General features: G+C 41.2%; 1 protein-coding gene across 1 annotated transcript in view; it reads left to right on the forward strand.

Annotated features, from left to right (window-relative positions):
• Positions 1–4,310: 4,310 nt before the first annotated feature.
• The window catches only part of RAB14 (RAB14, member RAS oncogene family), a 34,335-nt gene continuing 10,861 nt past the window's right edge, over positions 4,311–27,784 (forward strand). Inside the window, exons 1-3 of the mRNA XM_065418651.1 lie at positions 4,311–4,495; positions 21,442–21,500; positions 26,191–26,244. Of these exons, the coding sequence (XP_065274723.1) occupies positions 21,449–21,500; positions 26,191–26,244 (106 nt within the window). The 5' untranslated portion in view covers positions 4,311–4,495; positions 21,442–21,448. The remainder of the gene's footprint in view (positions 4,496–21,441; positions 21,501–26,190; positions 26,245–27,784) is intronic.

The raw sequence follows: 27,784 nt of genomic DNA on the forward strand, positions 1-27,784 counted from the left end.
CAGGATCTCAAATTAATGTTTTATGGGAAAGCTGGATTTGTATCTTATTTATGGTGTGAACCATCATACCTTGGAAAATATGCTACTGTACAGGAATCATCATCACAGTCTGTTAATTTGTAAGAATCCATGTTGGTGTAGTTCTGTATGTCTGAGATCAGAATTAAACCCTTATGCTTCAATAATTTGGTAGGAAGAAAAATAACAGAATCTAGATTTAGTATCAAATATATGTTCTAACATGCAGAACCATTAGCTCTTTCCAAACTCACTTAAAACCTAGTGAACTTTTAATCCTAAAACTAGTAAATGGAATCTCTTTACCTGCCTTAATTGAGGCTTTTGCTTTTGGCGCAATGAAGCTGACAAAGCAGTCTGTTCATTCTTGGAATCATAAATCGTGCACTGAAACCATGCCACATGGCTGCCCTCTAGTAGCTATTGTAAGAATCTCTCTCTCAATAGAGATGTAAATATTCTTAACAGGTTTTCTAGGCTCTAAAGTTTTCTAAACAAAGCAATCCTGAAGACATTTCAGCTGAAATACAACCTACAGTTAAAGTGCTACTATGAAGGTTAGCCTTGAATGCTATTAATCTTGATTTCTAATGTCTGAAGGCAATAAATGTTTCTATAATTTATGTGTTCATATAATGAAAATTCATATATCGGATAATAATTTTATTAAACTACAAATACATAGAATCCTTCCATAAGGTTACTTTCGACACATTCCTCCATCTTCTGAGTCACTCAATTTCAGTTCTCTTTATTCCACATGTTGTAGCTTTCTATACTTTTAGGCCTTCAATATTGCCAGCCCCAAGTTAAAAAATCCTGAGACACACACCAAAAAAATCATTACATTGATTTAAAAATCATGAGGCTTTACAAATAATAAATTTTGGGTCCTTTTTATTTGTGTTCTAGTTTTCAAGCCTTTAGAGTTCATGTTTTCAAGCTTCTCTCCACAATCATGATGGCTAGAAACTTTTCCTTTTTTTTCAATGAAAGCTGAGAGCCTCAGGTAATCACATGGCTCCAGGAGCTGGGGCTTTAAGAAAAATGCCAATTATTAAAAGCTTGTGATAAAATTTTAAGAGTTGGCAACACAGCCTCGTCTAGACCTTGGGTGAGCATAGGGTTCACCTTAGCCAGCTAATGTGTTGATATACAACTTTGCTTGTTTATGTTAGGGTTTTAAAGCATATTTATTAAAACATAATAGCTAACAATAAACAAAACAAAACAAAAGCCTTTTTTCTTAATCTATATATACCCATAAAGGGATTCTGTCAAAATGCTTTGGGAAAAAGTTTGGATTTATTAAAGTATATACATAAATATATGAATACAAATGTTATATATATTAAGACTACTTTCCTTGTTCCAGCTACTATTGTTCATTTAAATTGTATTCTCATTTGGCTATATTATCAGTTTTCAACTGTTTTAACCATAGGAACATATCCCTTTCTTATCTGTCTTTGGAGATATGCAAAGGTACTTTGTTAAGAGTGTTTTTCATTCATGGGATAGATCTTTCTAGAAGTAAGTCTTCTGCAAGAAGACCTGGTATGACCATCAATTGATTATAGGTTATAATTGCTATGACTTTGTTCATTCTTTCTCTTTTTTTATTAGTATTGTATGGTGATTTGTTGATAGGAGGGCATGTACTGTACTCTAAGGACCCTGATCCTGGAAGGCATCCACTTGGATGAATACTTATACCCTGGTTGGGTCACAACTCACAATGGACAAAATTCCATAGCTGCAATAGAGAGCATCCTTCTTACTGGTCTCACTGATAAGAGATTGTCTCTAGTATAAGGACATTATATTTTTGTTCCAATTTCCAATTGAAATCCATATAACATCCATTTCCCCTTATAACGTTGTGCTATGAGACTCTTGAGCTCTGAACTGTGCTATTGGTTAGGAAAATGAAAGCTCATTATATTAACGTAGATGAAAATGTTACATTGTGTAAATCTGCATGTAGAATCTTTTATATTGTATAATCTGCACTCAGACCCTTAAAATATAGGGGGTATTATTGACCCAACATATAGACCCAACACACTGGTCTAACTTGTGTATCCATAGCATTTAGTGCAATCTGAAATCATATTATTAACTCTTGAGGTGTGAATACACATATTTTACCCCTTCCCATAACACAAGGACCAGGGGTCACCCAATTAAATTAATAGGCAACAGGTTTAAAACAAACAAGAGAAAGTACTTCTTCACACAATGCACAGTCAACCTGTGGAACTCATTGCCAGGAGATGTTGTGAAGGCCAAAAGTATAACAGTATTCAAAAAAGAATTCATGGAGGATGGGTCCATCAATGGCTAATAACCAAGATGGTTAGGGATACAACCCCACACTCCCGATGTCCCTAAACCTCTAACTGCCAGAAGCTGGGACTGGACAATAGGGGATGAATCACACAATAAATTGCCCTGTTCTGTGTATTCCCCCTGAAGCATCTGGCACTGGCCACTGTTGAAAGACAGGATACTGGGCTAGATGGACCATTGGTCTGACCCAGTATGGCCATTCTTACGTTCTCAAATTCTTAAGTACTTTTCAGTGTGCACGTGTTTGTAATAAGTTTTAAAAATGTATTATTCAGCCATTTTAAAATAGCTTTAAATATCCAAAAACCCCACTAAGGGCTAAATATATGTACAATTTCCTTTTAAAAGACAAAAAAGCTTGGGAATAGCAGCAAAAATATTAATAAATTAGAAAAAATTCCATTTCCCCCACCCAACAACAGACAAAGAGTGTGGTGGGTAACAAAGCAATCAGAAGACAACCCAGTGCACCTGGAAACATCTCCCTCATCTTTCAGAGCTCAGATACTAACTCTACTTAGGACGGATGAATGCCTGATGAGGGTAAACCTTACTCTGGTTCAAATTATACTTTTTCCTGAAGTACCGATAATGTGTTGTATTCATAGCACTACTCGAATTCTGAAGGAAGGTGGGAAACATGATGTGTTTCTATGTCATTAATGGCCTTCTAGGTCATGGCTATTTTGAATGCCATAGGTAATTTTCTTTACACTTTTGTTTGTTTATGCTTTACATTATTGTTACTCATGGGTCACTTTTAGTCTCTCAGTAGGCCACAACAGCAAATCATAGTCCCTTTGTGAAACTTCTTGATGTACTAGTGTCTCTATGACTAGTGTCTCTTTGTGTGTTTTTCTTGCGTCCTCTGATTAATTTGTGTGTGTAAGGGTGTGGCAGGTGGAAGGGTGAGGAGGTCACACATTGAAACCCTCGTAGCCATCAGCAAACTATCATTCTACAGTGTAGCATTATGGCCCCCTGCCATCTGGCAGCCTGTGTTGTTGCTACCTCCTATTGTGAGAGGCTGGTGTCTTTACATGTACTGTTTGTGTGGGTTTCCTTGTGTCCTTTCATTATTGTGTAGGTGGGACATTTGCTCCCTGCTACCCCAGCGACCAACAAATGGTCATAAAACACAGCACCTATCCTTATTGCTATGTTGCCCCTTGTGTCTGTGTTAGTGTTTGCCTCCTGACCCCTTGTTAATTTATCGGGGTCACTTTGTGACACTCACCCCTGAGGCAGTCAACAAATTGCCATGACATTGTGAGGCTGGGTCGGGGCAGGCTGAGGTGGTTTATGCCAGATCCCCTCACTGTGGTGCCAGGACATTGTGTCTCAGTGTGTGCCAAGTATGTGCCCTCAGCCATTTCTTTGCTTGGGCAGCTAAGGGTCCCCAGCCTCCTCAGCACCGCAGTAGACAGGGGACAGATGCCGCACTGTGCGGCACTGCGCTGCTTGAGGCTGCACCACCACGTCTGCTAGGGTGACGAGCAGTTGGGTCGGGGACACTCTCCACTGGTGTTTAGATGGGTCCCCCCAGGGGGCGGTGGGCACTGGCTGAGGAGGGGCAGCGGGATGGGGGAGTGGCACGAAGGAGGCGCGGGCGGGGTTGATTGGCGGCTCACTGATCCAGGCTAAGATTTTTCCCGCCCGCCCACTCGGAGCGCGTCCCAGCCAGCGCGCGAGACTCAGGACGCGCCAGGGGGCCAGAGGGAGCGCGTGACCCGACGCGCGCACCCCTGCCCAGCACGCGCGCGCGGTCGCCTGCTTTGGGCACCGCCCACCGCGTGCAGTTAGGAGTGCCCGCTGGGGCACGCTTGCTCTGTGATTGGCCCGAGCTCTGAATCCTGCGCACCGCTTTGTGCGGCCGGGGCCCGTTCAGAGTGGGAGGGGAAACCCCGCGCACGGGGCACCGCCATCTTGGATAAGGGGGGGGATGGGGGCGCAGTAGAGCCGTCAGAACTGAGCCTGTGGGAGCCCCGGAGCGAGGCAGAGACCCAGCCCGGCCGCCGTTGCCCAGCCCGAAGCAGAGCCGTACAGCGCCCAGAGGGGACCGGGCTGCCGCCGTCGGCGCCACCGAGAGAGCCAAGCTGCACAACCACCAGCTCCCCGAGCCCAGGTAATAAGGAAGCGGCGGCACCTCCTCCACAACGCCTGGCCCAGAGAGCCACCCCCCCCCACCCGGCGCCCGGCCGCGGATCCTACCGAGGCCCGGCTAGGGAGGTCTCCCCCTGAACCTGGCCGGAACCCCTCCTTGCCTGGCGAGTCATCCTAGGGCTGCACTCGGAACCCGTCTCCTGGCCCCCTTGTCCCGGGAGCCATTCAGACCCCACAACGGTGCTCTCCTTCCCCGCCCCACGGCCCCCCGCGGCCTAGCCCGGTGATCGCTCAGTACCCAGGCCTCGCTGGGACCTCTGCTCCCGCTCCTCGGCCTTCCCTTGTGCCGCTCCCTTTGCTGGGAGGCCCGAGGCGGATGCAGCCTGCACCCCGCATCAGTGGGCCCGCAGCCCCCTGTCCCCCCCGCGTTCCCATCTGTAGCGATGAGGCACAATGGAAGGGGAAAGAGCCAGAGCCCTGGGGGCTGGGCTTGCCAGGTAGGGTGAGGCTGCCTGGGCAGAAGCTGGGCCTTTGCTGCGCTGGTTCTCTGCCTAGCCTCCGCTTCCTCTCCGCCGCTGCACACTCGCATTCCCCTCATGTATGTGCCCCTGCATAGTACGTGTGACTGCACACATGCGTGTGTGCATCGTATGTGCACTCAGGGTTTGTATACAATAGGGTACGTGCTTGCGATGTAGGCTGTGTCTGCTGTCCCCAACGTCAATATTTAAAATTTATGTTGCATGAAACTATGATAAAGAATCTTTCATATAGGAATAATAACGAATCCTCCAAATCTTTGTCTGCGAGTCCACCAAAACATTCTGTAGTTCACTCTTTTAGACAAAATTATTCTAGATGCTGCACAGGAAAATGGATTAAAAGACTCAGATCGTTGTTTAGTGTCTGTTTGTCTGTCTCCATCACATTTCTGAATTGTCTTTTAAAGATATTCTGGAGTGGGTGAATGGCTTATTTTGGAAACAAGTTTGTGACAACAAAAACACTGGCTTTATCAATTCTGTGAAGCAAGGAAAGGTGTTAGGCTCTGTCTACAATTGTATTGCTTTCAAGTCCATACTGTTGTGGCCTTTCTTGCTACTCAGTTTCTTTCTAATAGTCTTAAATGGAGTGGCTACATGAGGGATGGGGGACACACAAATATAGATACAAGGTCTTATAGAAGAATTTTTAATTGACTATCCTGACCATATGAAAATGGCATTTGTCTACACTAAAAATTGACAGGTAATCCAAAAAATTCTTTGTATTGGGTTTTGAACTAGAAACTGATTCTGTAGTGGATGTCGTCTTTGTGTATTATTATTATTATTATTATTATAAATGTTAACTGAAACATCTTGCATAAAAACTGCTAGAGACTTTCTAGCCACAAAAAAAATAAACATTTAAATTATAGTATTACTTAAAGTTCTGGGTTGGGATTGGGTCTATGTTATGCTGAGCAATTTACAAACATAAGAAAGAGAATTTCTGCCCTGGGGGAATTAACATCTAAAAATGTAACTAACTGCATATGGATTAAAAAGGTAAGTTACTAACTCCTGTGAAGGATTGGGAAACCACTTAAATCAGAGCTGTGGTAAGAAACTCCAATCTCATGTTTTTATGACTTGTTGGGGGGGTCTTGAAATTGGGGAAACGTGGTATTTACAAGTGTATGGGATACATTTGTCCTGAATGAAGCCATCATTAAAGGGGGAAAAATATGTAATTGTTTAATATATTAAAACTAGAGGTTTTTAAATATGTTTAGAAACCTAGTTATCTATAAGTTTATTTCTGTACTTCAGTGTATCCAGTGGGCTCTCAAGACTCTCCCCACTTCTTCCTGAACCAATGAAATATGCACTTTCCCTATTGATCAGGAATGTATGAAAGCAGCCCAGTAACTAATTGCTAGAGAATCATAGCTAACTTTTCATCATCTGTCTAGTTGTTACCAAAACTTTTGGTGTAGTATGTGATTTGCCTGTTCAGGCTTACCTTGCAGTAGATATCTATGGGAGAATGTGGCTCTGCTGCTAAACAAGCAGTGAAAGGAAATGCCTCATATCCAGTTGATTGAATATAAAATTTCTTTTGGTTCAAGGTAGTTGCTAAAATGTAGCTTTCTGAAGATGGTAGGGAGTGTTTTCTGAAGAAAATAATGCAATTAAACTTTTTATGTTTTTAGCTCAAGGAACTGAAGATAACCTCTGTGTTGGTTTCTAAATTATCTCTGGTTTTGATTGAGTGGTCATACCCATAAGGACAAGATGAAGTCTCATTACTATTGAGACTTCTGTACACAGAGAGAAGACATCCAGTGCACCTTCTTCCCCTTACCTCTCCACCCCCTCCCAAATTTGTAGAGTAATATTCTGTTCCATTATTTTGGCACAATGGGCAGTAAAGGCTTGGTTGTAGTGTCCAACACGATTTTTAGTTAAAGGGATTGTAGGGCTTATTAATTGTCAGTGAATCTGTATCAAAATTGTTCTATTTAAGTGTTAGAAACATTTTTTCCTAACTCTACAGTCTCATCCTGGGTTCTTGCTGGATAATGTGTCATCCATGCACATTAAGGTCCTGTAAGCCAACGTTGTCTTGCATGCAATTCATAGCCTTTAGGTTGGTTGCAAAGGTATAACTGATACCAGGAAGGAAGAACATTAGTTGCTATGGCTCTACAGTGCTAAAGGGAAAAAAATCATTGAATTATTTGTCAATAAAATAAACAGATTAAAATCAGAAAAGAGAAACTGCTGTTTCAAGAGTGCTGTCGTATTGTCACAGAAGAACTGCACTCTAAATCAACAAGGTTAACTGTGAAACTTCGACACTGCTTAAATCTTACCAAAAAGCGGCTTGTTATGGTTACGTGCCTACCAGACTTTTCTTTATATGCTGCTTTCCCAAAAAGCCTCAAACTTTCTTTATTAAGGAACACATAAGTGCCATCAGTCCAGCACTCATGTACAACTCTACCAAATGAAACCAGTTTGTCAGTGGGGAGAGAGAACAAACCTTAAACTACTGCTATATCAAATAGTTCATAAATGCTTGCAGTTTGAGTCCCACTATCATTAGATGGAGTAGGAGGGGGATGGTGGGTAGAGGCACATATATAACTAGTTGGCTGGAGGGAAAAAAAAAAAAAACCCCACCTTAAAGAACATTATAACTACATTTCTTTTCCTCTTCTAGTTAGGAATTTAAAGAAAACTAGCATGAAACAAAACTTAGTCAGTGGCCAGAAATGGCATATGATCATTAGTAATCTAGACTAAGCTGTTACTCTGTTTTCCCCCCCCCCCCCCCCCCTTTAAACACAGTCCCTCCTGCTTTGGTGCATCCTGCCGACTATTTAATGGGGATTTGATGAATGCAGATCAGGTGATCTGACATACTTTCTACTGTTTAAGTATAAGACTCACTTTCTCTTATGGAGGAATGTCTGACAGCAGAAATATAAAATCCTTAGTAGTAGTGAGAAGTTCCCATCAATAGAAAAACCAACAATAATGTTGCCAGAAAATTGAAGGCAATGAGATGTTTTGATAAGACTAATAACTTGGAGTTGATTCTGATGGCATATGAATAGTACATAGAGCCACTGTGTAATAATGTGGTGTGACCTTGATACTTCCTCTTTGCTCTGAGTAGTACTAGTAAGATTGCAGAGGCAATCTGTTTAGAGTGTCTGCTGCAGCCTGTTACCTTTTTGCACCTGGCTGTTCCAGTACCACCTCCTGTAAGGATGAGGGGGACAAGAATAAAATGTGGTTTAAAAAAACCTTGTGAACTACTCTCACTGACTCTACCCAGACACTAGGTTAAAAATTGGTACTTTGTTCATCAGATCTGTTCCTCTTGTAGTCTCACATCTGCTGACTCCAGTGACAAAGTTACTGCTTGCATTTTACTCTTGTTGGCTGTTATGGCTTTCAATACTAAAAGCAAGTGTTCTTTTGTTCAATCATACAGATAAACAGAATTGTTCACAATGTACCAGTTACTCCCATGCAGATCCATTCAGGGCAGTGGAGTTGTGCAGATATAAATAAGGGGCCTAGTTTGGCCTGCAAAAACTATTACTAATGGTAGTACACAAGATGGGACAAATAATCTTGACACTTTGAGCTCAGGATGAGTTTCCATGACTGCCAGTTTAATTTCTTGTTTTGTTTTAAACAGAGCAAACTCTGCTTGGAGATCAAGAAACACACGTGAAAACCCATGATGCCATTTTTATGTCACTTTTCAGAGTAGAAGTGCATTGTAATGCTATAGTCATAGTTGTAGGGTATAGTTACTTTCTGGAGCTTATATGGGTGTGTGAAGTAGGTGTGACTCTGATGGGAACCTGTACCACTAGTAGGAACATAATTACTGAGACAACATTATATCTAAAGCACATTGATTATAACTAGTATTCAAATATACTGCTTCAATTTATAGCTTGCCATAACCTGATTGTATCAAAGGGCTAGTCTACACTGGCGGCAGCGCTTTAATGTGGCTTGTGTAGTCGTGGCAGAGAGCTCTCCTAGCGCACCTAAAAAACCCACCTCCACAAGGGGCGTAGCACGCTCCCTGCGCTGGTGCAGTGTCTACACTGGTGCTTTACAGCGCTGAAACTTGCTGCTTTTTTTTTTCCCCTCCACACCCCTGAGTGAGAAAGTTGCAGTAGAGAGTGGTTTGAGCATTGGCCTGCTAAACCCAGGGTTGTGAGTTCAATCCTTGAGGGGGCCACTTAGGGATCTGGGGCAAAAATCCATACTTGGTCCTGCTAGTGAAGGCAGGGGGCTGGACTTGATGACCTTTTGGGGTCCCTTTCAGCTCTATGAGACAGGTATATCTCCATGTATGGAGGGGAGGGATAGATCAGTGGTTTGAGCATTGGCCTGCTAAACCCAGGGTTGTGAGTTCAATCCTTGAGGGGGCCGTTTAGGGATCTGGGTTAAAATCTGTCTGGGGATTGGTCCCGCTTTGACCGGCGGGTTGAACTAGATGACCTCATGAGGTCCCTTCCAACCCTGATATTCTATGACTAGGCCACTTTCAAAGTGTAGGAGATGTAAGTAGTAACTACAAATGTTGCAACACTTATGTAGGTAAAGGGGGGTTAAATAGCACTAAGTTGCACAAAGACAAGAAGGCATATTTAAGGTTGCTTTAGAGTAGTTTTTTTGGGAGTGGGAGCAGGAGAAACAGACTTTACATTGAACTGTCCATGTAAAACTATGGTTGATAAATTGAGGTGGTGGAGAGTGTAAATCACCTGTAGACCACTTTTTTCCTTCAGGATTTAGTACAGAAGACAGTACTCAGAAAAGTCATTAAATACATTACTGTTCACTTCTATCCTAGGACTTAGCAAACACTTTACAACTCTCAAATTAAACTTCTCAACAGGATAGTAAGAAAAAGCCTTTTTGGGTACTTAGTCTTGGATTTTTAATTTTTTTTACCATGTGAATTGATAACTGCAGGACAAAAAATCCCTGGTCTTTCGGGTCTTGAAACTACTACAGTAGTTTTAAAATAGCTACTCTTGGAGGGAAATGCCTCTCTTCTAAACTAGAAGTCATTCTATGTAGCAACACTTGTCTATGATGGGGAAATAAAGCAACTAACATGAGGAGCTAGAACCAAGAAGATGAGGATGCTCTGCATTTTTTCCCCCCTTAAGCTTGGAAAGATGAGGAAGAAAGCATATGGTCCTAGAAGAGTGGCAGAGGAGACCATGCACATGGGGGTTAAGATAGTAAAATGTAGTATTTATACATCTGACTTCTTCCACGTTAGTGTTTCTCTGAAACTTTCCATAGTCCCTCTGTCATCTGCTGGATTAGCAGTATCTACCTTATCGTTTAATGTTGAAGAGACTTGATAATGAGTACTACTGAGAAGCAGCGTGGCCCAGTGGACAGGGTGCTGGGTAGGGACTTGGGAGACCTGGCCTGCTATTTCTATTTCTGGCTTGCTAGGTGACTTTGGGCAGGTCATTTCACCTCTGTAAAATTGGGATAATACTGGCTTCCCTTGCAAAGTTCTGGGATCATCTGATGAAAAGCCGTATATAAGAGTTTACTATACTGTAGGGTATATATTCACTGTGGACTAAATGGTTGGACCCTTTAAAAATGGAATGCTATAATCAGCATGTCATCTAAGATGTTGTTTACATGGGAAAGTTGAATGGGTTTAATCAAATTCATGACTTTGAAACCCGCACAAACCCCTGAGAGGCTCTTTCGGTGAAGTCAGTTGGGAACTGGTTTTTCCACTTCAACCTAAGTGTGTTAAGATGGCCCCCCCCCCCCAAAAAAAAGGTTGCGCTGGTTAACTAACCTAGATCAAACTAATTCCAGTTAAACTGGTGCAACTCTCCTATGTAGACAAGATCTTAATCCTCCATATTTCACTCCACTTCACGTTCCTATGCTCTCCATAGAAAATAAAAAGTTAGTCATTAAGTAGCCCTCTAATTCTGTTTTAAGAGTGGCCAGTATTAGGTTGAGTTAACTTTTAATGTGGGATTTCCTTGAGCCTAGAGTTCTGTCAAAGGAATGAGATTGGATAGAGGTGATTCTGTTGCTGGGACTGAAAGCCATGAATATGGGATAAATCCACATAATCTCATCAGATTTGAATACAAATGATTGGTCTGAAGGTGGCTAGTCAGTTTGTGTGCTCTGGCTGTTTTATTATGTCAAGCATGATAGTTCTCTGTGCCTTATCTTCCCCCTCCTGATGTCTGTAGTAATGTGTTAAGCTTGCAAGCTGTTTTAGGCTCTGTACGCACCTGTAACAAGAAATAGTGTTACCAGCTTTTCTCTCCATCATGCTGAGACACACATTAACCAACCTTTTATGTGTTTGAGGCACTGACTGTCACTATGTCTGTACAGTGGAGTCCTGACCTGCTTATGGTCTGTAGTTGCTAATGCCAAGTAAATGGTGATGAAACACTGCTACTAATAAAATGTAGGTTAAATAAACTACTGTAAATGTTTTTTAGATAAGAGCTGAAGCAACTTAAACCAAATATCTAAATCAAGTCAGTTTTTTAAAATATTGATTTTTAATTGGGTTGAGTCTTAAACTAATTTTTATGCTTTTTCAATTATAGATAATTATTAATTATAAACATTTTAAAATGCCCTTACTTAGTGGGGTATCTTATTTGAATCGTACAATATTGCTATAGGCAAAAACCAAAATACTGAAAATTAAGGCTCTGATCCAGTAAACATTTAAGCAGGTACATAACTTGACTTCAGTGGGACTAATCTTGTGTTTATAGATCAGCACATACATAAGTGATTGCAGGATCAAGGCTAAAATTGTTCGGGTTTTTTTTTTGTTTTGTTTTGGGGCATAACTATAACTGAACCTCTTGGTAACAGTGACTATAATGTAATTAATCTTAGCATCCAAAATAATACCAAAAGAATCCACCATCGTAACCTTTAGCTTTTTAAAAAGGGGGAACTACATAAAAATGAGGATGTTTGTTACATGGAAAGTAAAAGGAGAAAAATCCTTACTGTTTTTTTGTTGTTTGCATAAGCACATATGGGGTATGTCTACACTGCTGTTAATAAACACCTGCAGCTGGCCCATGTCAGCTGAATTGGGCTTGCAGGGCTCAGGCTGTGGAACTGTAAAATTCCAGTATAGATGTCTGGGCTTGGGCTGTATCCCGAACTAACATCTACACCAGAATTTTACAGCCTGAGCCCTGTGAAACTGAGTCAGCTGATGCAGGCCAGCTGTAGGTGTTTAATTGCAGTGTAGACCTATATCCTAAGAAGCCTGCTAAACAGGCAGTGGGGCCGGTAGGTGACCAAGGCATTGAAGTACTTAAAGAGGACAAGGTTTTAGCAGAGATGCTAAATGAGTACTTTGCATTGGTGTTCACTGCAGGGGATGTAGGGGAGTTGCCCCAAAAAGATAGCTCTAATATGGGTAACCAATCTGAAGTAAGAACAGGAGTACTTGTGGCACCTTAGAGACTAATTTGTTAGTCTCTAAGGTGCCACAAGTACTCCTGTTCTTTTTGCGGATACAGACTAACACGGCTGCTACTCTGAAATCTGAAGTACTGTCCCACAGTGATGTATCAGAAGAATTGATTCTGGCAACTACAAGCCAGTGAGCCTAACTTCAGTACAGGGCAAATTGAAAAACTATAGTAAAGAACAGAATTATCAGTGATGTCAATAAACACTTTTTGTGTGGGAAGAATCAAGATGGATGAAGCATGACTTCGCTTTACAAAAGCCATCTATTAGAATTCTTTGAGGGTGTCAACAAGCATGAGGATAAGGGTGATCCAGTTGGTACAGTGTATTTGGTTTTTCAGAAAACATTTTGATAAGGTTCCTCATCAAAGGCTCTTAAGCAAAGTAAGCAGTCATGGGATAACAGGAAAGGTCCTCTCTTGGATCAGTAAGTGGCTAAAACAGGGGCAGGCAAACTTTTCAGCCTGAGGGCTGCATCAGGTTTCGTAAATTGTATGGAGGGCTGGTTAGGGGAGGGGATCATGACCTGGCCCCCACCTCCTATTTGCCCCCCCAGACCTGTACCCCATCCAACCCCCCCGTTCCCTGACAGCCCCTCTGGGACCCTTGCCCCATCCACACACACCCCGCTCCCTGTCCCCTGACTTCCCCTGGGCCCCTGCCACCCCATCCAACCCCTCCTCTCATTCCTGATGGCCCCCCGGGACCCCTGCCCCATCCAACCACCCCTTCTCCCTGTCCCCTGACTGCCTCTGGAACTCCTGCCCCTGACTGCCCCCCGCCCCCTGACCACCACCCCGATTTCCCATGCCCTCTATCCAACCCTCCCTGCTCCCTGCCCCCTTACTGCGCTGCCTGGAGTGCTGGTGGCGCTACAGCCGTGCCGCCACTGCCACCACGCAGCACAGAGACCGGGTCAGGCCAGGCTCTGCAGCTGTGCTGCCCCAGGAGCTCACAGCCCCGCCACCCAGAGCATTGTGCCGGCGGCAGAGCGAGCGAGCTGGGACAGCAGGGGAGGGGCCGGGGGTGAGCCTCCCAGGTCAGGAGCTCGGGGGCTGGGCAGGATGGTCCCGTGGGCCATGGTTTGCCCACCTCTGGGCTAAAAGGTAGGAATAAATGGTCCTCTTTCATAATGGAGAGAGGTGAACAGGGGGTCCCCAAGGATCTGTACTGGGAGCAGTGCTGTTCAGCATATTCACTGTTCACTCCCTTTTCCAGATCATTAATGAAGTGGCAAAATTTGTAGATGATACAAAATTATTCAAGATAAAGTCCAAAGCTGACTGCAGAGAGTTACAGGGGGATCTCACAAAACTGGGTGAGTGGGCAACAAAATGGCAGATGAAATTCGCTGTTGGTAAGTGCAGAGTAATGAACACTGGAAAAAAAATCCAAACTACACTTGTATAATGGTGGGTTCTAAATTAACCCCTCAGGAAAGATCTCGGAATAACCATGGATAGTTCTCTGAAAACTTCAGCTCAGTGTGCAGCAGTGGTCAGAAAGGCTAACAATGTTAGGAACAATTTGGAAAGGGATAGAAAATAAGACACAATATTATAATGCCTCTATATAAATCCATGGTGCACTCACACCTTGAATACTGTCAAGTTCTGATCACCCCATCTCAAAAGGATATAGTAGAACTGGGAAAGGTTCAGAGGAGGGCAACAAAGATGATCAAGGATATGGAATGGCTTTGATCTGAGGAGAGACCAAAAAGATTAGGGTTGCTCAGCTTAGAAAAGACAACTCTGGGTATGTGATAGAGGTCTATAAAATCATGATGTGGAAAAAGTGAATAGAGAAGTTATATCTAAGAATGTAAAATATTAAACGGTTAACCAGGAAGTATTACTCTTACCATTAACCCACCCTAACCGTTAACCCCCTAGTTGTGGGTCTCGAACAGGTTCTCCTGCAGCAGAGAGGCCATTTTGGGATGCTGGCAAGAGGTGGCTATGGCAACCAGGGAGGAGTGGGCATCACGAGAGGTCACTGGGAGCCCAGCCCCCTCTTAAAGGGGCCAGGTCAATGATAATGCTCTAGCCCAGCTGTGGTGGGCAGCCAACCAGGCCGGGGAACGCATTTAAACCTGGGGGGTGGACAAGGGCTGCGGGCCCATCAGGGGGTAAAGTAATCTCCAGCCTCCCCTGTGCCACTGAAAGGGGTTCGGCTGTGGAGGCGGACAGCGCACTGGTCAGGGAAGGGAAGATGCTGCTGGGGTGGCATGGAGCATCTGCAGGGGCCGCATCGGAACAAACTAGGTACCTGGGGCCCCTCTCCCTTTTCCTGGGTACTGAGGATGTGAACGGGGTACTAGGCCCCCTCAACTGCCCCAGGCTCTCTTGGCTAGGCCTGTTGTGTCACCCCCGGTATGAGTTCGGCTGCCCTTCCCCATCTATCTGGAGCAATGGGGGAGAGGAGATGTGCATCCTAGGAACAAGGGTTCTGCCTGATATGGAGAGAGAGGCGCCTGCATGTGAGGCCTGAATCGGTTAACCGATAACTGTTTAAATTATTAAAATTATATCTTTTTAAACGATATTTAAATCCCTAGTTATATCCCTTTCCCACAGTACAAAAACCAGGGGTCACCTGATGACCCTAATATGCATCAGCTTTAATACAAGAAGACAACAAGGGGAACTACTGTCACACAATGCAAAATTAACATGTGGAATATATTGCTGTTGGAAGTTGTGATGGCAAGAAGTATAACTGGTTTCAAAAAAGAATTAGATAAGTTCATGGAGGATAGGTCCATTAGTGGCTATTGTCAAGGACACAACACTATGCTCAGAGTATCCCTAAACCTCCAGCTGCAAGAGGGTGGGACTGGATGACAGCAGATGGATCACTCAAAATTGCCCGGTTCTGTTCATTACAACTGAAGCATCTGGCACTGGCCAAAGTCAAAAGACAGGATGCTGGGCTGGATAGACCATTGGTCTAACCCAATATAACTGTTTTTATGTTCCCCTTAATATCTTGCTCTTTTGCCATTATTATGCACAATGACATCTAGGTCTATCTCTGTGTATGATTAGTTCACACTGTTCTTTCCAGTGTACATTGTGATATCTTCATACAACTTACAGTGTAGTCAAGTATGACAATCAGCTAGTTTTGGTGAGGCAACCTAATTATATAAATTTGTTCCTTTAAAAAAAAAAAAAAATTGTCTGCCTTAAACTAGTGGTTTTCAACCTTTTTTCGTTTGCAGACCCCTAAAATTTCAAATGGAGGTGCAAACCTCTTTGGAAATTCAACCTGTGGTGTGCGGACGGACCCCTAACATAGGAGTCTTAGAAAACTGACTGAACAGAATTCAACTATAAATGTTGCATGTGCTTGGCATGGCATTTGATGTAGCGTGGAAAAGGGTGCTGAACTGTGGGCTACTATGGTGATGACGACAATTCTGTGTTTTGACCTGTAAGTGGGGGTATTCACATATCTTTTGATCAGAAAAAGAGTGCCTCATTTGGGATCTGAAACTTTATTCTCATAGTCACCTTTCGCAGACTCTTTAGACATAGTCTGTGAACCCCCCAGGTTGAAAACCACTGCCTTAGACAATACAAACTTTAAAGAGATATCCAATTAAATATAGAGTCTGACTTGCATGTTGGTCATTCTTTAGCGATTTAAGACAATAAAATGGGAAGGAAGTAAAATGGATGTTTTGTACTCGTTTAATTCCTTAATTGTTAGTAAAGTTTCAGATTTCATAGGTTCTCTACTATAACAAGTTTCACATAAAATTCTCATCTATGCTGAAGAAAGTTTAGGGCCTCACTGATATCCTGTTACATCAGTTTTGTGTTGAACAACTTTTTTTCATTGTTAACACTGAAGCAATTTTGTTTGGAAGTGTCATAAGAACTGCCATACTGGGTCAGACCATTGGTCTATCTATCCCAGTATCCTGTCTTGTACAGTGGTCATTACTAGCACTTCAGGGGGATCATACAGAACAGGGCAGTTGGAAAGATTCATTTCCCCCATTTCCCTCCCAGCTTCTGGCAGTCAGAGCTTTAGGGCCACATTCCTGAGCATCTTGTCTAATAGCCATTGATTGGATATATCCTCTCTGAGCTTATCTAATTCTTTTTGAACACAGTTGTACTTTTGCTCTCGCATCATCCCATGGCAATGAGTTCCACAAGTTAACTGTGTGTTGTTAAGAAGTACTTATGTTAGTTTTAAACCTATTAATTTCATTGGGTGACCCCCTAGTTCTTGTGTTAGGTGAAGGGGTGAATAACAATTCCCTATTCACTTTCTCCATACCATGATGGAGGTTTATAAAATCACAAATATCTGCCCTCCTCCCCTTTAGCCTCTTTTCTAAGATGGAAGAGAATCTTGAAAACATGCTGCCGTTTTATAAAATTGCTGGTACACTTAGTCCTTTGGTAGTCTGAAGTCTAGTTTACGCCATCCCAAAGAATATAGTAGAAATAGAAGAGGTCCTGGGAATGGCAATGAAAATGACTAGAGGTGCGGAAAGTCTTTTGAATGGCATTAAAAAGACTAGTACTAACTAAACAGGGGACATGAGGCATAACACACGATAAAAGAAAACTAATCTATGGAATGCTGTCTTTATGTTGGTTGGCAACGAGTGTAGTAGGAATAAAGGATTAGACATCATGATTGATACTGGTCGTTAATCTTATTAGGATAAAACTTATGGCCTGACAAATCTTTTGATATACTTAAAATAGCTTAATTGCTTGGGGTTAAGATTTCCCCTAGCATGTTTTATCAGCATACATTCATAGGGATTTTTACAGCTTTTGAAGTATCTGATAGTCCACTGTTGGAGATAAGATAGTGGCCTAGGAGGGCACTCTTATGTTCTAAGTAGCGATCTAACTTTTAGTTGTATAAAACTGACTATATAACCCCTCAACAAATTAGATGCTAATTTCAAATTGGAGTTACCTGTATTGGACCAAAACACTTTCAGGCATCTGGAAATGGTTAACTGGACTTGGCTTGATCTTAAATTTGATCTGCTAGGCTCGAGTGGTCATTAAGATCTTAAACTTAAGATCTCAATTGTACATTCAGAAGTATTAATTGGAATGCAATTCTTTAGCTACTCTGTCGTGTACTATTAGACACTTGTAGTGTTACTGATGTGTAACAGTGATTCACAGTGTGCATCTGAAAGTTTTGTGGCTTCATAGACTTTTTTTGAAGTGGTGGTATAGCACAAATGTAGATTGAGGAAATGCTTTTGTGTGTGTTAACTTATTAAAACTGAATTTTAAAAATCTTAAGGAATATTTTGATCAAGAAATATTTGACTTAGGCTTTGTTTCTGAAATATCTATTCTTGATGAATGCTCCACACAATTAAAGTTGTAACTCCTAGTTTTTAAATCTTTCTTTAGTCTAGTCTAAATTTAATCGTTTTGGTGGCATGGTTATATCTGTTAGAAGTGTTGGGGGGGGAGTTGCACCCCAAATTGACATCACTATGTTGGCAAAAGCCTGAGGCCTGATCTATACTTAAATTAGATCAACCTAGCGAAGTTGTTCAGAGCTGTGAAATTTCATGTCCTGAGTGCCGTAGTTAGGTCGACCTAACCCCCAATATAGATGCATCTAGGTCGATAGAGAATTCTTTATATTGTCCCTATATATTATAATGGGAGAAAAAGCAGGAGCCAAACTTAAGTTTATTCTGATCTTGTTAGTTCAACAAACCTGTTAAGATTTTTCTGATACTGAATAGTCTTGCTCTTGGGACTCATTCTGCTTCCTTTCCAGCATATAAAACCTGGAAGATGCAGTCAGAAAATCTGCAGCATCAGGGTGTGTCCACACTGTAAAAGCTGCACTGACATTGAACTCTTTATGTACTTGGAGTATTAACATTCATCTGAAATTGAAGTCATCTTTATTTCTAAATATGATCTTAAGGAATATAGCAAGAAGTATCACTGCACATCCAGTAACTGGTGGTGTAAGCTTGAAAGAACGTGAGCCTTTTATGTGGAAGGAAAAAGCTCGATGCTGAAGTTACAGCCCTACATCAGTGGGTTGTTTGACTCCCACAATTGCTCTTCTACCCAGTACAGCAGCAAGAAGTACTGTCCTTGCAAAACTACTGTCTTGCACTGCTTTCATACAGTCTCTAGAGGGGGAACTAAAGATCCCATGGCTTGTTCTGAGAACAACAGTCTGGGATGGAAGGGGACGAAAATTATTGTCCTGACCATCATTTCCTCTCCAGTTCCCATCCCTCGCCCCCCAATAGTATCAAAGGCACGCTGAGCTACTGAGGAGCATCTCATGATGGAAACTTACCTTGCTATTACATTACCAGAATAACTTTTTGTGGAAAAACTCCTTTGGGCTATCTAGGCTTAGTTTAGGCCTAATAGAATTTAACATATGATGTTTTAGATCAGTGACTCTCAAACTTTTTTACTGGTAACCCCTTTCACATAGCAAGCCTCTGAGTGCGACCCCCCCCTTATAAATTAAAAACACTTTTTTATATATTTAACACCATTATAAATGCTGGAGACAAAGTGGGATTTGGGGTGGAGGTTGACAGCTCGCGACCCCCTGAGGGGTCCCGAACCCCTGTTTTAGATGATTTGCTTAGCTGCTTGGGGTACATGGAGTGGAAATAGCCTAATTCAAGAGACCTGAGAGAGGTAGAGAAGTGTTGTCTGGTTGGACAGAAGGGAAAGGGGAGCTTCCTCTGAATAAAACAACTGGGGAAGGGGGAAGTCACTAGTACTGCCATATCTTGCCTGGCACACATTAAGACCTTTAAATTATTCTTTCTCCTCCCCCCCCCCCCCCCCCCCCAAAAAAAGTTCCTGCTGGAGTCTCTTCCTCCTGTCCTTCCTGCTGTGCTCTATTGTCCACACCATTTTTTTTGGATTTACACTGTATGCAGTTCCTGTTACAGATAGTCAACTCAGGCTTTTTTCCTTACCTTGAGTGGTCATTGGTTTGGATTAGTTTCTTTTTTAGGTGAGTAAGAAGAAATGTTTAGTGTGTGTATATCTATCAAAATGCCATTGAACTGTCAGCACTTCTATAGTGTTCCCCATTGATTTTACTTGACTGATTCTTTTAATAAATAAACACACTTGTCCTGTCTCGTGAGGTGAAGTTGCACTAAATTGTGATATGACTTAAGTGGGCTAGAGATCCAAATTCCTTGTAAAGGGGAGCACCTCTGTGTAACTGGTGGTTATCTGGAAAAGGGAGCGTGAGTACAGAAGATGTTGAACTAATGAGAATACTTGACACTAAATAGCACTTAACATGTGGGTGAGCAGCACTGTCCTCATTGTAAACTGGTGGCTGGGGTGGATAGCAAATAAGATGCATGAGAAGTGCCACCAAGGGAATTAGTGAAGAGACAAGGCTGCCAAGGAAACATCGGAGCAGGACTAGAACTCAGACCTAGCTGCACTTTGAAGTAGTAAAAGGAGTCTTCAGTGAGGCAGAAGAGTCCTACATAAATGATAAACTCACAAGAACTATAGTTCAAGTTTTTAAGCAGGTATCTGAAATAAATTAAGTTTGGATCCCAAAATTGCATATATTAAAGGTAAATAATGAAAATGACTTGGTTTGTCAGGCTAGACAGAACTAAGTATTCCTTACTCCTATGTATTTAGACTTCCCAGAATAATTCACCTTATCTTACTTAAACTTTACTATAAATGGTGTACTAAGTGAAAATTTTTAATTAACAGGTTGATATGATATAAAATCAGTTCATATAAGAAACTTAATCATGTAAAAGTAGTCAAATTATTGAGGCTTGTTCACTGCTGTCTGGCTGACAAAGCAACAGTTATTGACCAGTTTCCTGAACATCTGACTTGTGGCTTAAGTCTCTCAATGTCTGGGTGTAGGAAGTCTAGACTTCTTACTCAACAGAGCATGGGGCCTGAAGTAGCCTTCTCTATAAACTAAGTTAGCTGACTTAAAATATGCAAATATGTAGTGTTATCTTTGGAAAACATTCTGTGGTATACTGTTATTTGTGATGGCAAAATGATGATGTTTATGGCTTTGGTTCAAATCTTAAAGTGCACTTTTTTTAGCAAAGCTTTTGGGACTTCCTTTGATTCCAAAAGAGGTGTTCTAAATTGTAACTAGCATTGTATTGTCAAATTGAGACTTCTCTACAAATGTGGAAGTTGGAATGTCCTATTTTCTGTCAAACCATCTGCACTAAAGAATCTGATTATATTATAGCGTAGGGGTCGGCAAGCTTTCAGAAGTGATGTGCCGAGTCTTCTTTATTCACTCTAAATTAAGGTTTCGCATACCAGTAATACATGTTAATGTTTTTAGAAGGTCTCTTTTTCTATAAGTTTATAATATATAACTAAACTATTGTTGTATGTAAAGTAAATAAGGTTTTTAAAATGTTTAAGAAGCTTCATTTAAAATTAAATTAAAATGCAGAGCCCCCCGGACCGGTGGCCAGGACCCGGGCAGCATGAGTGCCACTGAAAATCAGCTCGCGTGCCGCCTTCGGCACACGTTCCATAGGTTGCCTACCCCTCTTATAGTGTATTATATTATACACTCCCACTAGTGCCGGAAGCTGCTTGAGCCTTCTCTATGGAGCAGCTAGACTAGTACTTGCACTGGTGAGAATTTGTTCATAGAAGGTCCCTAATGCAGACAATGCTTCATAATACATGACATGGAAGGGCCTGTTACTGAATGTCTTGTGTTCCGAGTACTTGCATATCTCAATCCGTTGGCTGCATGGAAATGCAGTAGAAATCTGAGATTGGAATAAAAGGGTAGCTCAAGAAAAAACATGCACTCATTTTATACTCTTCAGGGAGTAGGGATATATCTAAATCGGTGGTTTTAAATGGTTAATCTGTATTGCTGATCTATTTTATTTCTTTTCTTTTTATAGTGCCACAATGGCAACTGCACCTTACAACTACTCTTACATCTTTAAGTACATCATTATTGGTAAGTATGAACTTGAAAAATGTTTTTACTTTAAAAGCAGATGTTGGGATAAATACGTATGTATATACATGGATGCTTACACTTTAGAATGTCTGTAAGCATCTGAACTCTGGGTGAGTTCCTACTGAAAGGATAACTTTCTGTTAAGTGTGCATCTAGAGCAATGTTCTTCATTATGTACACTTCACCTTGCATCTCCTATCGTTTCTTCTTTTTCTCCAACCCCACAAAACTTCATCTATGGAATATTGTGTGTTAGAGTAGTAAATATGCACTATTTACTGAAATCCACCTACCTTTGCTTTCTGAGCACTGCCTACCAGGTGTGTCTCAGCAGAAAGCACTACACTCAAGACACACTCTTCCAAGGGAAGACACGTTTATGAGCAGGGAGTGAGTGCAAGTTCAGTATTCATTCCCTTAGCAGGGTGGGGCTATATTCTGATGTAATCTTACAATACTGAAATGTTTGTCAATCCCGAAGGGTGACTGTAGCCCCCATTTTTGGCTATTCTTGGTCTCCAGTATACACTTCCACAGTGTAAAGGGCTTGAAGATAGCCAGATTCTTTGCTTTTTTCCCCCTCCCACCATGTGTAGGTGGCTGAAGGGTAGAATGGACTTAAATCACCAATTTTAATCATGAATTAAATCAGTGTTTCTTCCTTGCTGATTTAAATTGATTTTAATCTTGTTTTGCATCTCTACCATCAGTTTCCCTAAAGAGAGGTTGATTCTCAATGGTTGGCATAATTTGGTGGTACTCTTGCTGACCAGGAGGATAAACTATCATTGCTTAATAAGTATGCAGATGTAGTATAAAACACTTCTCAGATGCTTAGTTTTTCATGTTTTAGAAACTTGAATGATACATTTTTATTTGGTAGATTAATTTACTAGTGTTGCTGCATTTGGTGAAAATTGGAATTAAATTAAATAAGACATTGTAAAACTGTTTTTATTAAATTACCTTATATGCTGGATACCGGAACTTTTTTCTTGTTAAAACACATTTTTACATTTTAAAGCTGATTTTTATTAAACAAAAATAGTGAATTGAATGTTTCTGGTAACTATGTCCTTCAAGATTTTATAACTAGTATATCTCATCCTCACACCTCATTTTTTATTCATAGATGGGAAGAGAGAAAACAAGCTTTCCTGCTTTTTCAACTCCAATTGGTTTCTCAACTTAAAACTGAACTAGTTGAATAGATAGAAATGAAGAAAACATCCTCTCTGCACCTGCAGAAGAGGCTAATGCTGTCAAAAGTTGGTTTAGCACTTCAACAAACTCTGGTTCCAGATTCTTGGCCAGTGACTTCTACCAGTTCAGTAGACTGACTTTCTTTAAAGCTTTGGCAGCAATTGTGTACTGCTTTAAGATTGGTTTTTATTTATATGATTTTAATAGATCATAGTAAGCTTAGGACTTAATATAGGTTGTCATAATTTTAAATTTTTAAATACCTTTAAAAATAAAGGGGGGGGGGGAGTATTTAATTTAAATAAAATTAAAATGGGCCTTCTTAAATCCCTTTTTAAAAAAAATTATTTATTTTTGAAAGCCATCCTGCGTGGATGTGGAAAGATGCTTGAAATCAGCTCCACAACTGCTCTAACTTGTATTGCCGACCATGAATCTACAGACAGCCCAGAATTTGGGAGGCACAAAGGTGTATCTCCGCTTTTAGATGAAAACTTCAGAATTTGGGCCATTGTCTTTAATTCTAATGTAGCATGTGCTTGTCTTTATTAGGCAATTAGTGTTCATCTCAGCCGGAGAAAGCTTTTGTGCACTTTGTATTTAGAGTTCCAATTAAACAAAACAAAACAAAACTAAACTAAAAACTAGTTTGCAGTCACAGTCTGACTAAAATAACTGAAGTGAATTTATGTACCTGCAGTGGGAGACTTCCTGTTCACACTTACAAAAAAGTTTTATAGGTAGTATTGTAACAAATACATGTGAGGTACTTCATACTGCTAGATTTCACTGAGTGGCCTAGTTCCAGGATTGCACAGGCAAACATGCAAGTGTATGGTTAAATCAGAGTAATGATTTCTATAACCCTCTCTAAAATATGCTGCTGCTCTTAAATGTCCCTGTCTTAAAACTGCAACCTTGTATTTAATAAAAAAAAAAATGCTATGTGAACATACAAATTACCATGGGTACGAATGCGTGCAGTGCAACTTAGGGGGAAGAGAGGCTACAGTGGCTTTAAGCCTCCTTCATTCTCTCAAATTCTGGTGACTTGGTGCAATTTGGGCAGCTCTGGAGGGTCGGCTCACCCTAATTATACCCCTTATGCCAAAGCCTACAACATTCTGTGTAAGGCTGGTATGGCAATTACTATGCCGGGGAAATCCTCCCTTGGCTAAGTGGCTCTTCTGATACTTTTATGCAGCTGCAGCAGCAGAAAGAGCCATGATTAGGGTGTGGGGGGAGGAAGGGAAATCTTCATGTTTGTCAGTTGAACTTGGAACCTACAGCACCAAAAACAAATTTTGTTTCTTTTCATTTATAAAAAATTTAACTGAGAGATTAAGCTGCATAGTCACTGGGTCCAGCTGCTTGAGGACACATGATTGCAGGCACTAGGCCTGTACACTCCTGGGGTGTCTTTTGATTGCATAGTGTCAAAATTAAGGTGCTTGTAGTAAACTTATCTTGACCACAAGAGATGTGTGGAGTATTGTGGGTTATCTATATTGCATTTAAAATTATAAGCAAACTAGGGAAATATCTAAATGAAATGACCATGAGGCAGGTGCACAACTGGTTGAAAGACTATATTCAGAATAGTTACCAATGGTTTGCTGTCAGACTGGATGGACGTATCCATGGGGTCCTGCAAGGGTGTCTGTGATCCAGTACTATTCAATTTCATTAACAACTTGGATGATGGAGAGTAGGCTTATAAAAGTTGTAGATACCACCACACTGTGAGGGGTTGCAAGCACCTTGGAGGACAGAATTAGAATTCAGAATGATCTTGATAAATTGGAGAATTTGGTCTGAACTGGAGATGAAATTCAGTAATGACAATTGCAAAGCACTACACTTAGGAAGAAAAAAGTCAAATACACAAAAACAACCAGTTTTCCCCATTATAGGCAGCGGTACCGTATAAGAGGATCTGGGAGTTACAGTGGAACATAAATATGAATCAGCAACATGATGTAGTTGTGAAAAAGGCAAATCTCATGCTGGAGTATATTAATAAGAGTGTCGTGAGACATGGAATGTAATTGTTCTGCTTTACTCTGCACTGTGAGGCCTCAGGTTGCATACTTGTGTCCAGTTTTGGGGCATCACACTTTTATGAAAAGTGAACAAATTGGAGACAGTCTAGAAGAGAGCAATGAAAATAAGAGGCTTGGAAAATATGACCTTCAAAGAAAAGAAAGAATTGGGCATGTTTAGTCTAGAAGAGAGACGGCTGAGGAGGGACTGAAGTATTCAAATAACTTTAAGTTGCTAGAGGACAGTTATCTGTTCTACCCTTGGTAGACATGGGGAACAAGAGGTAATCCTCTCAATTTGCAGCAAGGGAGATTTAGGTTGGATATTAGAGAGAACTTTCTGTGAGGATAGGTAAATGCTAGAACAGGTTAACAAGGGAGGCTGTGGAATCCGTCAGTAGAGGTGTTTAAAAACCGGTTAGAGACAAATGCCTATCGGAGATGGCCTAGGTTTACTTAATCCTACCTCCGTGCAGGAGAATGGACTAGACCAGGGGTTCTCAAACTGGGGGTCACGAGGTTATTACATGGGGGCAGGGGGGTTGCGCGCTGTCAGCCTCCACCCAAACCATGCTTCACTCCAGCATTTATAATACTGTTAAATATAAAAAAAAGTGTTGTGTATTTTGTTTGGTTTTTTTAATTCATAAGGGGGGGGGGGTTGTCTCAGTCTTGCTGTATGAAAGGGGTCACCAGTACAAAAGTTTGAGAACCACTGGACTAGATGATCTCCTCATGCTTCTTCCTGCCCTGTTTGTCTTTTTATGATTATCACAGTAGGATTGGGCTCACTGTGTTGCTTATACAACTCTAAAGGGGTTTATGTAGATGAATCTGGGGGCAGTTTTGCCTTAAAGGTGTGCAGATCAAGGTTGCTATGAGATCCTTGATTGTTCTCTTTAAAACAATTTACCATTTAGTTCTGTATTACCTGAAGCACACTGCCATGATTGTGCTGAAGCCTAATACAGGACTAACGTGACAGTGTAGCAGCTGCTTCACACTTGCTCAGCTACTGGAAGATGCCTACCTTCTGGTGTAAAATGTTTATAATTAAAGGTCTGTGCTCTAATGTCTGTCAGTATGGAATTTAAAATTTCTGTTGCCCTTGTGAAAATTGCAAATAACCTTGGTATCTCTCCTACTCAGTGCCTAACGGGTCAGATTTCTGTATGACCTTGCAAACCTCAAATAGTGATATAGCTGTAACCTGAACTCCTTTCCTTTTGTTTATTCCTTGGACGCCTCTACTACCCTATGCCTGTGAACAAAGCTATAGGGAAAAATACTGTTACCAGGTGCACTGTGAAACATCATCTTGTGCATACAGGCATAGCAAAGCATGGTCCAGCAAGGCATTTGTGTGTTCAATGTAAACCTTGTCAGATGTTTTTAAATTGAAGCCATTGTTACCAGTACAGTAACTGTGTTTTCTGTAACAGGGGACATGGGTGTAGGAAAGTCCTGCTTACTTCACCAATTCACAGAAAAGAAATGTGAGTATCTTCATTCGGAGCCTCTGTTTTCACTGATGGTATGCTTCCTCCCTCTTTCCTGCTTCCCTAGTTCTGAAAGCTATTTTCCAGCATGCATGAGTTCCTTCTGGTGCTTCACCCATTGCAAATATGTAGACTAATCATAGTCAGAATGATGAAGATAGAAGCAAATAGTTATTTAGCATAGTCTGCTGCTGTCAGGTCATTTGTCTGTCCACATGTCTGGAGAGTGACTTCTGTGAAATAAAGGCTATAGCATTCCCAAAGCATACATCTGAAACCGGCATGGTGCTGGGAAAGATCCTGCTACATGATGACTTCTGAAAGTGTGCAACTGAACTTCAATCACAAACCCCACTTTAAAAATATTCCTACACTTTTTTGCATTGGTATTTAGTGAGAGTAGAGCCTCTGTTGGAATGCAAAAGCTCACTTTGAGGGGAGTTAGTACTTTTGACATTCAAAGTGGGATATAATGCCTACAAATCAAAGGCAGCCTCTTACAGGTTTAAGTAACACTGGAGTTAATTTTATAGCTTGATTGTCATGAGTCACAGCTGCTGCATCTGCATGATACATGCTCCTTAAGGAGTGAGTGTGAGTGTGTGTGTATCTCTCTCTCTCTCTATATATCTATATCTATATCACTTGTTTTATAACTGCAATGTCCTTTTTCTCTTCTGTGTTAGAGATATGTGGTACATAAGCATTGACTCAAGTGTTGCTTCCCAGTTCTGAAGCTTTGTTAGTTTAGTCAGTGGTGTTAATACTGTCTTATTCTTTCCATGCAGTTTACTTATAATGGATAATGTAGCTTAGTTTCCATGTCCTTGGGCTTGCAAAGTAGTTACACAGCTTTAAAGTGTGCTTGTGTGGTGAGAACTAGGGTTCCGAAAGTGACTTACCTTTGATTAACCTATTCACACTGGAAATACCAAGCAATCTCTTGCATGTGGCCTGACTTTTGAAGAGAAGACCATCAGATGTTATCTGAGAGAATGCTTTAAGTATTTGTAATTCCTCAAAAGTTCTATAAACTTGAAGCAATAGAACTTAAATTTGAGCACAAAGACAGGGCATAAACTGATCTCTAATGGGGATTAGAAAGAAGAATTTTTTCCCCCTTGACAGATTATCCTAGAACTGTCTTCTAAACCTTCCTCTAACATCAGTTACAGGCAAGTCTTCAAAATGTGTTACTAAACTGGATGGATCTCTGGTGTGATCCAGCATGATCACTCCTATGGTCATGTGCAGCATTTTTAACCATCTGTTGGAAATTTATAAAAAAACTTCATTGAATTCTTTCAAGTCATGGCTAGCGTCTCTAAACCTTCAAGTTAAAGTTGTTTCCCCAAGGGTTGGTTCTGCAGCAATCTAAACTGACTCAGTTACTCAATTTGTAGTGCCAAACACATCAATGATGCATACTTTTGCAACTTCCATTAGGAATTTTCTGATTTATCAATTGACCATTGAAAGATGGCATTACTAAAATCTTCCTCTGGAAGAGGGAGAAGACTTCTAGTAGAAAGATGTG

The sequence above is a fragment of the Emys orbicularis genome, chromosome 18 (genome assembly GCF_028017835.1).
Source record: "Emys orbicularis isolate rEmyOrb1 chromosome 18, rEmyOrb1.hap1, whole genome shotgun sequence".
In the NCBI taxonomy this organism is placed as follows: Eukaryota; Metazoa; Chordata; order Testudines; family Emydidae; genus Emys; species Emys orbicularis.